We start from the raw sequence: 17,131 nt of genomic DNA, 5'->3' as shown, positions 1-17,131 counted from the left end.
AAATCCCATGCATCCAGACTTATTAGGCCCAAAGACCATGCCTGGACATGCTGGTTGATTTATACCCACTGGGCTGCCTAAAGTTAGGGTATACTGCCCTAACGAGTCGGAGTTGGCTGGACTTTCTTCTCAAAAGGTCTCCCGTTCTGAACAGTCAGTGATGACTGGACGGCCAGTAACTGCAGCGTACTTTGACCCATTTTAACCAAGATCTACATTCTTATGCCAACACAAACAGTATGCCTTCTATCTTTGGCCCATTACTTTCCTGACCCAATTGTAGCCAGGCAGCCAATTGACCTCTCTGCACAGCATATGTAGCTCCACCCTGTATGGGAAATAACCCTTTCTGTTGCTGCCTTATAGCAACAATGGCTGACATTTCTCCAAAAGTTGTCTCCCTATTGTTTTTTATACGAGAAATTGATTAATCTTTGAAAAGCAGACAAAAGGGGTTCAAGCATTTAAGTGAGGGATACATTCACAGTGTAAACATGTGTTGAAGCAAGAACTAGATCATATTAATATCTGCAAAATGCCACAGAAAAAGAATGAAAAGCCCCATCCTATCTATGTGGACGTAAAGCCTATGGATATAACATTTACACACTGTACTTGTCAAGCAGGGTAAGTTGTATAATTTTTTTATGCCAAAGTCTGACAGATGCTCTTTGAATAGCATTGAGTTTTCCAGGGATTATGTAACATTATGTTAAGCAAATAAAAATATATCATACACATATCTGGAAACTCAAATATCAGTGAAATTTGGGGATCCTGTGAAAGTATTTAAAAGGCCATTTGAGAAAATTTCAAGTCTGGGTTGAATTTAAAGACTTTTGAAGACTACCAGTGAAATTCAAGCACTTTTCAAGGCTGTGTGAGAACAGCTGGCCAAGAAATCTGGGGCACTAGCATGTATTCTTGGTTTCAATGCTGATGATCACATATGTTATGAAAATAATTGTTTCATGGTTTCTCAAGCTTTAATATCTTCATCCATATCAGAAACCACATCAGCACCATTTGTTGAAAGTTAAAAGGTCTCTGTGCATGGACAATTTAAATATTATTCTGTCTTTAGTAATGGTGGCTCTGCATAATTGCTGTCAACCTGAAATGCTTTCGAATTAGGATGCTATTGGTCAAACTCTGTTAACAAGCTATTTTAGCACAAGTTCTTAAATGTCTTACCATTTTTTGAAGCAGTATTTGATCGAAATATGGTATCATTTTTGCATCAACTACTTCATGTCAAGATATTTTCTAAAAGATTTTGCTACATTCTACTTAGTGTTTTTCTAAGAATGTATTCTTTAAAAGGATTTTCTACTTTTTGTACCTTATCTTATGGCAAAAATGTTGTATAGTCTGTATAAATTTCAACCTCTTGCAACTGGAGAAACAAGTGTAGCACTATACGCCCCTGTTCTGTGACATCAGAGACAATAATAGCACTATATGCCTGTCTTGTGGCTGCAGAGACAAAGGTAGCACTCTATGCCCCTGTCTTGTGGTTGCAGAGACAATAATAGCACTATATGCCTGTCTTGTGGCTGCAGAGACAAAGGTAGCACACTATGCCCCTGTCTTGTGGTTGCAGAGACAATAATAGCACTATATGCCTGTCTTGTGGCTGCAGAGACAAAGGTACCACTCTATGCCCCTGTCTTGTGGTTGCAGAGACAATAATAGCACTATATGCCTGTCTTGTGGCTGCAGAGACAAAGGTAGCACTCTATGCCCCTGTCTTGTGGTTGCAGAGACAATAATAGCACTATGTGCCTCTGTCTTGTGGCTGCAGAGACAAAGGTAGCACTCTATGCCCCTGTCTTGTGGCTGGAGAGAAAAGTGTAGACCTATTTGCCTGTTTTGTCGCTGTAGAGACAAGGGTAGCTCTATGTACCCCTGTCTTGCGGATGAAGAGACAAAGGTAGCACTCTATGCTCCTGTCTTGTGGATGGAGAGACAAGGATAGCACTATATGCCACGTTGGCAGAACCTGAGACTTAGCCCACACAGTGCGAGGCCAGACGATAGCACACTGGACCCCATAATTTCATTTGATTAATAATTTAAGCTACACTGTATATTTCTTCTAATTATAGAAAGAAAAAAACAAACAGATTAGTAATGGTTCATGTTCATGTTCTTTTTCATAAATATATGGCAAAAACAGTTTCAATTAATTGTCAATATTAAGTTTGAGACAACTAAGTGCTGAATGTAAGAAAAGTTAAACAAAAATTCAAAAAATCAAAACATGACATAAACCATTTTATATTCTTTGACTGCTTTTCAATTCATTTTTCTGAACCTTTCAACACGTTACAATTTTATCGGTCTAAATGGTTATAATCCGAATGTTTATCCACTGAAAATGTAACATTTTTTTTAGGGCTACCATATTCTCTCTTCTGTAGGTCATTGGAAATATTAGAGACTTGTCCACCCATGGGTAACACTATATGCCACTATTGCATGGCAAGAAAGACTATACATCACTATCTTGTGACTGAAAAGACATGTTTAACGCTATATGCCCCAAACATTATGACTCAAGAGACCAGCTTAACAGAGTTACTATTTTATGGCTGCAGTAACAAGAGTAACACTGCATACCCCTATATTATTGTCACAGAGACAAGGGAAACACTATTGGTTGGAGATTCAAGGGTAACACTATATGCCCTGTTACATTCATGGTGAGGCATAAAAAAACAGAAAACTTTATAAATTACTGGAAGAAGCACAATTATATTACGGCTGTTCCCATAAAAGAAAACAAGGGTACCACAAATAGCACACAATGTGCCAATCTCATGTCCTTTCTCCCCCTAAAGACCTTGACCTCTGAGCTTGGGAATTTACTTCTGCATGATTTGGTTTTAGAGAAGGGCAAAGCTTCATCAAAATATCACAAGGGGTTAAAAAGCGAAAGCCTGGATAAGTAAACAGATTACTGACTTTATCCCTTGTTGTGACTAAGACCCCGAGTCATGGGACATAACTATCAAAATGGGGACACTGCCATGATGATATATTGTATGCAAAAGTTTTATTAAAATACGATTAGTTCAAATCTGACATGGATATAACTTTTATTTTTCCCTGCAGTGACCCTGGCTTTGAGGGTTGTGGGAGGATGGCTATTATGTGTGACACTGTCCAAGTCATGATATACAACTGGTTGTAGTTTAACAAAAATATTAGTGCTTCAAAATGTATACACCAGACAAGGATACAAGTCAAAGATTATATTTTCTCTTACCATGATCTTGACCTAGAAGCAGAGATGTTGCTACTGCATACAACAAACAATCTAGTGATAATATATACCTTGGGAAAAGCAAGCCTGATAAGCAAATATAAACAAATGGATAGATGGTTGATTGACTGAAATGTCTTATGATGGGCAAATAAATTGGGAGGGGGGAGAATATGGCCCATCGTGTTAATTAAATGTGGGTGATGAAGGTGCAAATGCAGGCTATTTTATCAATATTATACTCAATTACAACATCGTGAGCCTGATAAGCAAATATAAACAAATGGATAGATGGTTGATTGACTGAAATGTCTTATGATGGGCAAATAAATTGGGAGGGGGGAGAATATGGCCCATCGTGTTAATTAAATGTGGGTGATGAAGGTGCAAATGCAGGCTATTTTATCAATATTATACTCATAGATAAACCAACATCATATGTGAACTGGCTTTAATAGCAAGCTGACACTGAGTTACTATCAAGTGAGGCTATTTTTATTTTCCAGAGTAACTTACTTAAGTAAGGCTCTCCTGGCAATTGCGACAGCATAACAATCAATCAGTGTTCTACCATTGGTCTTTAACATCTCCCCTGATAAACACATATTTCCTGACCCCAAGGCCACAATTTCTGCTTCGGAGTCACCTGAAGGTTAAACACATATATGATATAATATTGGTACTCACATAAAATAAAATTCATTCAAAATCAAATAGTTTCCATGCTTTGCAAAGCTGGCTCAAATTAAGAAAATATTTGTAAATAAAAAAACATATTGATATTTTCTTCTCTTCAATCAGAAAAGGCATTAAGCAAACTGATCTTGGGATAGATGATTCTAATCATTTCCAAAATTTAAGTTTTATTCTTGCTTTCATTATAAACTTTATGTAGCTAGCTCAGTTACAAGCAATGGGGTTACAATAATGCCATTTATGATATAGCCATGCTCAGTTACAAGCAATGGGGTTACAATAATGCCATTTATGATATAGCCATGCTCTGTTACAAACAATGGGGTTACAATAATGCCATTTATGATATAGCCATGCTCAGTTGCAAGCAATGGGGTTACAATAATGCCATTTATGATATAGCCATGCTCTGTTACAAGTAATGGGGTTACAATAATGCCATTTATGATATAGCCATGCTCTGTTACAAACAATGGGGTTACAATAATGCCATTTATGATATAGCCATGCTCATGATAATAGTTTAACCGGGTATTTTACTCCCTGGACTGTAATTAATTCAAAAGCTATTATCACAGTCCACACTTAGAAGCCAGATTTTACTGGATGAAAGTCACAAACCTTGAGTAACACTGGAGTCACAGTCTGCATGACCATTATTAAACGCAGTTTATGCATCACTCACTACTTTGATTAGAAGTCTGAAGCCTTAAATTAAATGCATGCACTCATCTAATTCCTGTACCCATTCGCATACATAATACACAGCTAATCTGTCAAAGGTAACCTATTATAATGTACAATGCATATTCATTAATATAGAAAGTTTACCACAGAATCAAAAACATCATCCTGCTCCCAAACAGCCTAGTCAGAAAAGATTTTCTGTGTAGTTTTAATAAAGCATAAAATGTTGATCAAAATGACCTTCTTTGGTAGGAAGGGTGAAGTACTAATAGACATGCTATTATCAATTATCAAGTTTCATAATTTATACATAAGCTGCAGACAACAGAATAACTTTAAAACAAAATGTGAACCAAGACATTAAAGCATGAGATAAAGGTCACAGAGACTTCTTTATGCAATAAGAGTATATGACTTATGCATCGTCTCACTAAGTTTCATGGTTCTAGGTGGAATAGTATGTTCAAAAAATGCCAGAAACCTGTATTGTAATTAGCTAAATGCAAAAATATACCCAAAGTCAGTGGAAGATTAATCAAAGATTATGATGAGATTAGAACGATGGAATGGTGTAGCACTAGCAGAAATGCATATCATCACCAAAATTCATAATCCTAGACTGAACTGTGCCAGAGAAATATATAGCTAATAAAATTTAACTCGTCAGTGAAGCATAAACTACAAGCCATAATAAGCCACTTCTGAAATGAGGGAGTAATGCTATGCAACCTATCATCAAGTTTAAGGATTCCAGATAAGACAGTTTGTATATAGAACGCAAAATACCCATGCAGTCATGAGCTAAAGAAAAACCTTAGTCTAAGCTGTAAAATGTGAAATGTCAGAGTAAACTTTTTTTGTACAGGTAAGGTATTAATACATATACAATAAATATCTAGTGTAATAATTCCTTCATGAATAGCTAAAACACAAAATTAAAAGACTTATGATGTCTGGTTGGCTCAAAATGAAGACATTCAATATGGCAACCACGATGAACATACTGAAAGTCTCCTCACAAATTCTCCTGAATGGTGTAACAAGATAACCGGGTGGGATATTTCGGATTAACAACAGAACACGTTTTGACGACACAGATATATGGTTTAATGTAGCGATTTATGTGAGTAGTGGATTATGAAGATGTGTGCGTATTTATAATCCAAATATTGGATCTATTTAACAAAAAAACACACAGTTTCAAAGATGGAAAAAATATACAAATAAATTTAGTTCAGTAACCCTAAAACACAGGATAAATGATTTCACAAATGATTCAATAATGGAAAGATGAATATAGTTCACTCAAATAGTAAACAATGTAAGTCTTTACACATAGTAAAAAAATGTATTCGCTCAGGTAGCGAAATTGTCACTAAACAAGAACGGATATACAATCTATCCTTCCAGTCCTGAATAATACACTGGGTCTTACTAACCCAAAATTAGCATACAGCTAAAAATACATGTGTGGAGATGCACTCTGTCACCCGTGCACCATATCCGCTCCACAGCTCCTCTGAATCAATTTCACAACCAATATAGACTCCGGACCCTCGGAATACTATGATCACTTGAAATATTAGACCCTCCGGACACTTGAAATATTAAACCCTCCGGACCCCCTGGTCCTTTGACAGCTCTACAGCTGGGTTACCTTAGTCCCTCTGGACACTCCGGACGCTAGACATTAGACGCTCCGGCACCTTAAACGCTCCGGACACACGGACGTTTCTACACTCTGACAACACCGGACACCCCGGATATTCCTACCATCAAAAACTCAGCTGAAAATATACCCGATACAGTGTACTACACTTGATACAGACATAACGTAAGGACGTTATACATGGTAAGTTAAAAAGATTATATTATAATGGCAATTACAAAACAGAGGTTCAATAGTAAACCTAACCCTACTTGATAAGACAATAGTAAACAATTCTTTTAAAAAATGTAGCTTTACATTACCAATACAAATCTACATCGCAACAAGAATAAAAAATGCACGCATAATGGTATGTAAAGAAAACTATAACAAACATGCAAAGGCAAATATGGTAATACACTAGTTATCACTTAAAACCCAAAACATTACCTACCCCTACAGCTGGAGTTGTGCGAATCCTTTTAGCAGGACGCTTGCTGACAAAACCATTAGTATTGTAAAGGTCCTTTACATGTAGTAACGTATTTATACCTTTAGAATTTTCGTTATTCTTTATCAAAGGCACCTTGCACGTGTGGCACAGGACGAATCGTACTCACGATTTCGAAATACATAGACCATATTATAATCACCCTCGGGTATCGTTGTACAGAGAAAAAGAAACGAAACCCGAGTACATGTATTTAATTAACAACATTTACACCATTCCGTGACAATACCTCCCCCCTAAAAAAAAAGTGGTATCACTTTTAGAACAATCACGGAATGTGAACAATGAAACATTATTAAAACTTCCAATTTTCAGACCGAACGAAATGATTTGCTAATTACACCCTACTTAAAAAATCAGCTCCCACATTTTCTGACCCTCGAATTGCCTCGATTCGAAAACTGTATGGTTGCAAAGACAACGCCCAACGCATCAATCTTGCATTGGTGACCTTTGCTTTATTCAAATATAAAAGCGGCTGATGGTCCGTTTGCAAGGTAAACTCCCTCCCAAAAAGATATGTATGGAATTTTCCTATTCCCCATACTAAACCTAGGCACTCCTTTTCAATCACAGAGTACTTTTCCTCTCTAGGGAGCAATTTCCTACTTGCATAAGCAATGGGCAATTTCATTCCCCCTTGCTCCTGTAGCAAAACAGCCCCAAGACCCGTATCGGACGCATCGGTCCTCAGTACAAAAGGTTTATCTATTTCCGGCAACTTTAAAATTGGTGCACTTACCAGTTTGTGTTTTAGAGTGTTAAACGCTTTTTCCTGGCATACACCCCATGAAACTTTATTCGGTTGCCCCTTCCCAGTCAAATCCGTTAATGGGCTGGCAATAGCCGAAAAGTTGGGGACGAATTTCCTGTAGAACCCGATTAGACCTAGGAAAGACCTTACTTGTTTTTTTGTCTCTGGTCTAGGGGCATCCCTGATTGCTCCTATTTTATCTGGATGAGGTTGCAAATGGCCTAGTCCACTTACCAGATGTCCCAAACATTCCAGACTGGAATACCCTATGCTACACTTAGTAGGCTTAACTGAAAGGTTTGCAATGTGAAGTCTATCGAACAGATCCCGTAATACCTTAACATGTTCATCCCATGTATGCGTGTAAACAAAGATGTCGTCTACGAAGCTGTCGACGTTTTCCGTTCCGTTTAATAATTTGCGCATGAGACGAACGCACGACGCACCGGCGTTGACTAAACCGAAAGGCATAACTTTAAATTGAAACAGTCCTTTGGGAGTCACGAATGCCGTCAACTCGCGGACATTATCGGCGATGGGTATCTGCCAATATCCCTTGCTTAGATCTAATTTGGAAATGTATTTATGACCTGCCAATTTTGAAAATACACTTTCCATATCTGCCATTGGTTCTGCGTCAAATACGGTGATCTTGTTTAATTGCCGAAAGTCGATGCAAAACCGGTTGGTCCCGTCTTTCTTTCAGACTAACACCACAGGGGACGAGTATGGGGAGTTTGAAGGTTCGATCACTCCCTGGTCTAACATTTTCATCACTTCTTCGCTGATTGTCTCCCGTGCATTAAAGGGTATCGGATATCCTTTAATCCTGATAGGCTCAGTGGTATTCAATTTGATCTCGTGTCGAATTAGACCCGTACAGCCTGGTCTGTCTGTGAACACATCTGGATATTTGGACAAAACCTCCATAATCTGTGTACGTTGACCCTCCGATAACTCAGGGCATACATTTATCTGGTCAATACTTTCTTTACCAACGTCCATGGGGTATTCAAGGGGTATTTCTGTGCTGGAGACGAATTCCGCTTCGTCACCAGACCTATCCTCTATCACCGCAACCCATACTACATTCAAAATCCCTTTATCAATCGTTTGTCCAGGTCTCGCTACGTAGAGTTTAAGCATATTGGCGTGAAATGTCTTGGACTTCCCCTCCATATCAATGATATAATCCATTTCGCCTTTCACCTGTCTGACTTCATATGGCCCTTTCCATTGGACTAGCAGCTTGTTGTTATTCGTTGGGAGAAGCACCAACACTTGATCGCCTACGTCAAACTTTTTACTCCGAGTTCCTCGGTTGTAGTACTTGGCGTACCTACGACTAGATTTCGCGAGTTCGTCTTGCGCCATTTGACAAGTACTTTCTAATCTTTCGCGCAAATCAACTACGTAATGGTATGTGGTCTTAACTTCTTCGTCCGCGACCTCGTCTGTCCACAGTTCACGAAGTATGCGCATAGGACCACGAACTGTCCTACCGTACAATAGTTCAAACGGGGAGAAACCCAAGCTTTCCTGAGGAACCTCACGATATGCGAACAGAAGGGCGTTCATATATCTATCCCAATCCTTCGGTCTTTCCGCACACATTCTCCGCAACATTTGCTTCAATGTGCCGTTGAATTTCTCGACCAATCCATTGCACATAGGATGGTAAGGTGTTGTGCGTAACTGTTTAAGGGACAACAACCTACTAATTTCTGCCATAAGATCTGAGGTGAATTGCGCTCCACAATCCGTAAGAACCTCTTCGGGCACTCCGACCCTGCTGAACATGTCTACGAACGCTTCGGCTACACGTTCGGTTTCAATTGATGGCAAAGCTATGGCTTCTGGATATCTGGTAGCGTAATCTACCAGTGTCAAGATGTATCGGTTTTTCCGATCTGTATGCGGAAATATTGGTCCTACAATGTCGATAGCTACTCGTTTGAACGGAGTATCTATCAAGGGCATCTGACCTAACGGTACTCTAGTTACCCTGCCCTTAGAGATCGTCTTCTGGCAAACGTCGCACGAGCGACAGAACCGCGCTATGTCGCTATTGACGCCAGGCCAATAAAATTCTCTTAATACCCTATCCGTTGTTTTCTTTACACCTAAATGACCTGCCATACTCGACTCGTGCGTGACCTTTAGTACATGTGCCCTAAATTTCTGGGGAACTACTAACTGCAAGAACTTCCTATCCGATGTAGAGTATTCCCTGTACATTAAACCCTTTCGAACAAGGAATTTAGAGGAACCCCCGTTCTTACACTTTCTCACGGTACCCGTTAATGCCTTCTCAGAGGTTGCACGTAAAGACGCATCACGTTTTTGCTCATTTTGAAATTCTTCGCGGGATATATCAGTAATGGCTTCCGGTACTTTTAACTTACGCAAAGGTTTATTTTCCTCCTTTACCTGAGCCCTAGTTTGCACTGCCTGGATGATAGGGAATCGGAAATCTGCTATGGTTGGAAGTCTAGAACCCGGTACGTTGCCAATCGTCAGTTCATAGATCGGGTTGGCTACGCATAAAGCTTCCACAGTCCCGGTCAAAAAAAATGTATCTATCATTATCCTTGCAACTGGAACGTGGTCGATTGTCTGGTCAAGCAACATGCAAGGTGATTTAAACCCAAGCAATTGATCATCGCGGACTAAGCTCCGTTTCACGACTACAGTAGTGCATCCCGTGTCTCGTAGAACGGTGACTTCTTGTCCGTTAACAGTGCCGTTTGCGGTCGGCACCCGTGCCTCTGGAAAAATACACGTGCCGATTGATTGGATCACATTGCGACTGGTCTCTGAACGCACCACCGGTTCACGCACCACTTTCCGCTTAACTTGCTGGGAAACATTAAGTTTTCCATTTACCGATCTTCTGCCTCTAATGGCTACTGCTACTTTCTGGATTGGTCCCTTCCGCTTAGGACAATAGTGGGAGATATGACCCACTTCCTTGCAAATGAAACATTGCATGTCACTCCGCTTCCCCTGGTTACTCCTACCAGATTTTTCAGGTTCCCTGGGTTTTCTGTCGTTGACCTGATTCCCACCTTTGACATCTCGCGTGATGACATTCTGCGAACCTCCCCGAGCTTCGGCGAACAAATCCGCCTGTGTGGCCATTTCATGTACATTTGTGAAGGATCTTTCCTTCAAGAATAAATATAACTCCTTGCCACAAGTTGTTAACAATTGGTCACGAAGCAAGAAATCGACAAGACCCTCAAATGTCTTGACGACTTTACCACATTCCACCCATCGCTGCAAATAATTGCAAGTCCTACTGACGAACTGTGTGAATGTTTCGCCTCTCTCTGGTTTACTATACTTAAACTTCTTGCGAAACCCTTGCTCGGTTAGTTCATATTTCTTGAGAAGTGCCTCTTTCAACACGGGGTAATTGAGCGAATCGGCCGTGGATAAACGCGAATACACGTCTAACGCTTTACCTTTCAATAACGCGCTAAGATGGAGCGGCCAATCGTCTTTCTTCCATTTTTGTACCGTAGCATACCTCTCAAACCTATTTAGATAACTATCCATATTATCTTTATCGTCTTCAAATGGGGGCAATTTTGGACCTCTCAGTTTAACATCATGTTCCCCCTCTTTTTTAGCTTGCAATAGCTCAGAATTTCTTAGATATTCCTTCTGCCGATTTCTATCTTCCCCTTCTAACTTCTCCCTCTCTGCTTCCCTTTCCCATTCTATCCTTTCCCTCTCAGCCTGTTTCTCTAGTTCAATCTTACCCTTCTCTACTTCTATCATTTCCTTCTGGGTTTCCCTTTTTTCCTTTCTAATTCCCTCTCAGCCTGTTTCTCTAGTTCGATCTTACACTTCTCTAATTCTATCATTTCCTTCTGGGTTTCCCTTTTTTCCCTTTCTATTTGTTGTTCCCTTTCAAATTTTTCCCTTTCTATTTGTTGTTCCCTTTCAAATTTTTCCCTCTCTAATTCCCTCTCCTTTAATCTTTGGTCCCTCTCCCGGGCTTGTTCTTCCCGAACGAAATTTCTAAGGGACTCCCCCTCATAACCAAACTGTTTCCCCAGTTCTACCAGTTCTTTCATAGAAGTCATTTCAAAAGTTTGGTGGTGACCAACCTTAAAGTGCAGTTTTATACAAACCACGTAATTACCACAAACCGTATTTTCTTTCACGAAATGCAACAAAAATATTAAATACAAAAAATAAAGTAATATTAGGTATCTACCTAACCTTGGTGCTTTGTCAAACGCATCTGAAACACACAGAAAGCATACAAATATAATAAAACAATTTCAGTGCTCTGTTATATCCGAAATGATCCCACTTCTGACACCATTTGTAACAAGATAACCGGGTGGGATATTTCGGATTAACAACAGAACACGTTTTGATGACACAGATATATGGTTTAATGTAGCGATTTATGTGAGTAGTGGATTATGAAGATGTGTGCGTATTTATAATCCAAATATTGGATCTATTTAACAAAAAAACACACAGTTTCAAAGATGGAAAAAATATACAAATAAATTTAGTTCAATAACCCTAAAACACAGGATAAATGATTTCACAAATGATTCAATAATGGAAAGATGAATATAGTTCACTCAAATAGTAAACAATGTAAGTCTTTACACATAGTAAAAAAATGTATTCGCTCAGGTAGCGAAATTGTCACTAAACAAGAACGGATATACAATCTATCCTTCCAGTCCTGAATAATACACTGGGTCTTACTAACCCAAAATTAGCATACAGCTAAAAATACATGTGTGGAGATGCACTCTGTTACCCGTGCACCATATCCGCTCCACAGCTCCTCTGAATCAATTTCACAACCAATATAGACTCCGGACCCTCGGAATACTATGATCACTTGAAATATTAGACCCTCCGGACACTTGAAATATTAGACCCTCCGGACCCCCTGGTCCTTTGACAGCTCTATAGCTGGGTTACCTTAGTCCCTCTGGACACTCCGGACGCTAGACATTAGACGCTCCGGCACCTTAAACGCTCCGGACACACGGACGTTTCTACACTCTGACAACACCGGACACCCCGGATATTCCTACCATCAAAAACTCAGCTGAAAATATACCCGATACAGTGTACTACACTTGATACAGACATAACGTAAGGACGTTATACATGGTAAGTTAAAAAGATTATATTATAATGGCAATTACAAAACAGAGGTTCAATAGTAAACCTAACCCTACTTGATAAGACAATAGTAAACAATTCTTTTAAAAAATGTAGCTTTACATTACCAATACAAATCTACATCGCAACAAGAATAAAAAATGCACGCATAATGGTATGTAAAGAAAACTATAACAAACATGCAAAGGCAAATATGGTAATACACTAGTTATCACTTAAAACCCAAAACATTACCTACCCCTACAGCTGGAGTTGTGCGAATCCTTTTAGCAGGACGCTTGCTGACAAAACCATTAGTATTGTAAAGGTCCTTTACATGTAGTAACGTATTTATACCTTTAGAATTTTCGTTATTCTTTATCAAAGGCACCTTGCACGTGTGGCACAGGACGAATCGTACTCACGATTTCGAAATACATAGACCATATTATAATCACCCTCGGGTATCGTTGTACAGAGAAAAAGAAACGAAACCCGAGTACATGTATTTAATTAACAACATTTACACCATTCCGTGACAAATGGAGTGTCATGCTTGCATGGGGTTTTCACTAGAAGTTTCCTAATATTATCTAGTTTATTTGAAATAAACTGTTGCAGATCTAAGTTCACTGTAGAATATCAAAATATAGTTTTAACACTCAGCAGTAAAGAGAAGATAAGGACTTTTCTTGAATTCCTGAAAAAAAATTTTGAAGTAGTGTCATACTCTTTGAGTAATTCTTGTTCATGGATTGCCATGAAATTGGGTCATCATCTGAAGATGTGCATACTGTCAAATCACTCTGATTCCACTGTTATATTTATTGCCTTTTTGTCTGAGAGTTATTGCTCTTGTTGTCTTGCAGCTCAATGCTTTGTATGACACAATCTAATTGGTGTAACTAATTCAGCATTTATTTACAGATTGCCATTAATCTTGCTAATTATTATGGTCATTACCTAATATGTGCAAACTGACCAGTCACATTGCACCCAAACAAAATTTGTCAAGAGTTACTGCCCTTTTTGTCGTGTAGCATAATGTAATCTGTATCACAATTTTGTCAGTGCAATAAATCCTAAAGTTTTTTAATACATTGATTTGAAACTTCTTAGATATTGTGGTCATCACATGAAAACGTGCTTGTCAACAGACGACTGTGTCACGACTTTTGTTTGAGTTACGGCCCATTATGTTTTATAGCACAATTAGATACATGACATTAGCTTATTTGCGCAACTAGTTATGCAGTATTTCTTTAAGTTTATTTTTACAGACGGATGTGAATCTTGCTACATATTGTGACCATCATTTAGGCTTACAGTTCATGGGGCTTGACACTGGGAAAATGTCAACACTCTGTATATTTCCACTCCAGCCACTTTAAAGCTGTATTCCATTCATTCCAAAGTAGGAGTTGCATACACTGAATCTTTGAAGTTATTTCCACACTCACTGTGGGTTTGTCCTCATCAGGTGTTCTGTCAACATCAGAAAAAAACATTTCAGGGGGCAGTGACAAGGATGTGCCATCATCCCTGTCTGCTATTCGATCTCTTCCCAAGGCATAATCTGTAATGGTTTGTTCTAGTAGCTGCATCAGCAACTAGGCATGTGCCAGGGTTTGTCTATTTTAGTGAGAAATGTTAGTAATCACGGTGACTGTTCAGTTTGGCTATATAGTGGATGATTGGTCGGTACAATTCTCAGCTGGATGGCCAATCTGGCACTTGGCTGGACTGGTATTCAGCTTGTCAACTGGTTGGGTAAATGTCTGGATGAACTGTCCAGAAAATAGATGGATTGGTTCACTGGATCCAAATGTAGGTCTGCAAAACAATGTGCAACTAGTTGGTGAATGGCATGGCTCACTGAAGTGATGGATTCCCAGTCACTGATTGTCAAGTACGGCCAGTCCGGATGCTGGAATAGTGGCATTACACAAACTTGGCTGGTGACCATTTGATTCATCGATATCTGGAAAATGCTCCATGCGCCATGACTTACAGGCTATATGGCAAAGTTCTGACATGAATGATTACAAATACCCATTGAGCAGCCAGGAAAAGGGAGGACAATCTCCCATAAATTTTTAACACAGTAATGGAAATTTAAGAGGGATAAGATGGAATGAATTTACCTAAGGCCAGCAACTGTGTTTTAATCTTCTGTATTAGTGACCTCATCTGCAATTCCAAGAAAGCCTGCTGAGATGGTAAGTCCACAACCACTTGTTCTTCTTGATATCATGGTAACTGTTGGTACTGAATGCATCACTTTGTTCCCCCACAACACTGGCTAGTACTAACATCTTAGGATGTAAACTTAAAATGTCACATTCCATTTCTCTGGACTTATCTCCGAAAACCTCATCTTAAGATTACAGCCCACATTTTTTTAATCACCTTGCACCCACTGCATGTGGTTGTGGATAAGTATTTAGTACATGGAGACAAGTGACATGCAACTTCATTGCCTTTAAACTTTTACATTTTGTGCATTTAGTTGACATCTCAATTTTCTTAAACAAAAAAAAAAAAGAAAATATTCAGGAAATTACAACCCAAATTATGTTACCTCCACAAAGAAAGAATGCTTATTATTAAATAAGCAAATAAATATCCACAGTGTATGCTAAAACAACCAAATAAATATCCACAGTATATGCTAAAACAACCAAATAAATATCCACAGTATATGCTAAAACAGCTAAATAAATATCCACAGTGTATGCTAAAACAACTAAATAAATATCCACAGTGTATGCTAAAACAACCAAAACCTGGTAATAATAACACCATGTTGGAGCATGAAGTCAGAAATTGTTAATGAAAACACAACTACAATAAATTCATATAAATCAGAAAATTAAAAGAAATAATGATTGCAACATTTAGTAGAAATCTTTACCATCAATAATATACTAAACGTGTCAATGGATGTTTATAAAATCCACTAGATTGATATTGATTCCTTGAGAGATGAACACACAAAATAGCTAAAGCTCTCAAAATTTTTGAAAACTTTTACCGGGTACCCATCAGTGCATATGATCGGTTACTTGGGTACTCCATCAAATGGAAATTATATTAAATGTTTACAAACCTGAAGTCAACATTTTTTTAAATTCACAGTATCATTTAAATATCACTACTTAATGTAATATGGTACAAAATCCAAGAATTCATCCTCACTGTCTAACAAAGTTCTGAATTCCTCCATCATCATCTAATAAACTGTCATTGTCTAGTCATCATAAATATTGTCTAACTCCCTTTCCTTGGCCTCACTGTCATATGCAGATGTTTATTTAGAGACTGAGCTAAAAGCTTTGTAAGTAACACCTGGATCATAAAATTTATGAAATCTATTCAAGGTTGCAAATGAACACATCAGTTGTGTGGCAACATCAAATAACCACCGTCTGGTACTTGCCATTGTTCCACTTGCAGCTTGATCAAAGAGTTGTCACATGGGAAACAAGCTAAGGGATTAAGGTCAGTATTTAATGGAAAAGGCAGACCTCTATTTGGCACAGATCAACTACATGTATTTGTAGCTCAGTCAAATGGATCGACAATCTAAAAACAGAGTGCTACCTTCATGAGCACTGACAGAACACCTACACATGGTAAATCCCATGACTCATTCTATTACCTGGGTTATTATCAATGGGCTGGTACCAGAGTACCCAGATAACCTATTAGCATCTTTCGATATGACCTATAACAGAAAGTGGCAGACAGAAGGATGGACAGAACACTTTGAGGCTACTATTGATTTTGTCAATTACAAACACCTACACCATGTACTGAACCTTGATTACAGAGGTGCAAAACAAGTATAATGACTGCATGATCCATGTTATACGCTTTCACAAAAATGTTAAAATAAAGATTAATTACATGTTTACCTCTTTTCACCAAGAAAACAGCAAAGGAGTTCTTGGCATGCAGCAATTGTGGCACTTCATTGAGTTTATCTTCAAAAAATTTGTAGCACTTCAAGCCAATCAAATCTTCCTCTGAGATTTTACTCTCCAATTCCTGTTTCAACTGAAGGCAACAAGAACTTTCAAAATATTATTCCATAAATACATGCTGTAACTGGATTTCCTGACAAACAGAAACCAGTCACATTGAGAAATTTTGTAATAAGTACTTTTCAGTATTCAAGAGCAGACAGTTTGTCAGCCATTAAGAGACCATTTGACTGTTTAGACTTGGTAATTACGTTCGAAAAGTTAACAATATTGATAAAAGCTATAAATATTTATGTCCATCATCAGTAGTATTACAAGCACTACACTGTAAAAAATAGCCTTGCATAAAGCAGTGGATATCAAATGCAAAACACTACTACAATTTGCAGTGTGTTCAACCGTGGTTTATAAACATTTAAATCAAGACTCTCAA

At 38.4% G+C, this 17,131-nt stretch overlaps 1 protein-coding gene across 2 annotated transcripts in view; it reads right to left on the bottom strand.

Moving 5' to 3' along the window:
* The window catches only part of LOC149775721 (adenosine deaminase domain-containing protein 1-like), a 68,563-nt gene that overhangs the window by 30,984 nt on the left and 20,448 nt on the right, over window positions 1-17,131 (bottom strand). For both annotated transcript variants that reach the window (XM_089943940.1, XM_089943941.1), the window contains exons 7-8: window positions 16,630-16,771; window positions 3,785-3,914 (exon numbers count right to left, since the gene is read on the bottom strand). In XM_089943940.1, the coding sequence (XP_089800066.1) occupies window positions 3,785-3,914; window positions 16,630-16,771 (272 nt within the window). The remainder of the gene's footprint in view (window positions 1-3,784; window positions 3,915-16,629; window positions 16,772-17,131) is intronic.

This window comes from Sinohyriopsis cumingii, chromosome 19 (assembly GCF_028554795.1).
Source record: "Sinohyriopsis cumingii isolate HCF-2022 chromosome 19, ASM2855479v2, whole genome shotgun sequence".
NCBI lineage: Eukaryota > Metazoa > Mollusca > Bivalvia > Unionida > Unionidae > Sinohyriopsis > Sinohyriopsis cumingii.
Note: the sequence above shows the minus strand (reverse complement) of the source record. Positions and strands in the feature narration are given on the sequence as shown.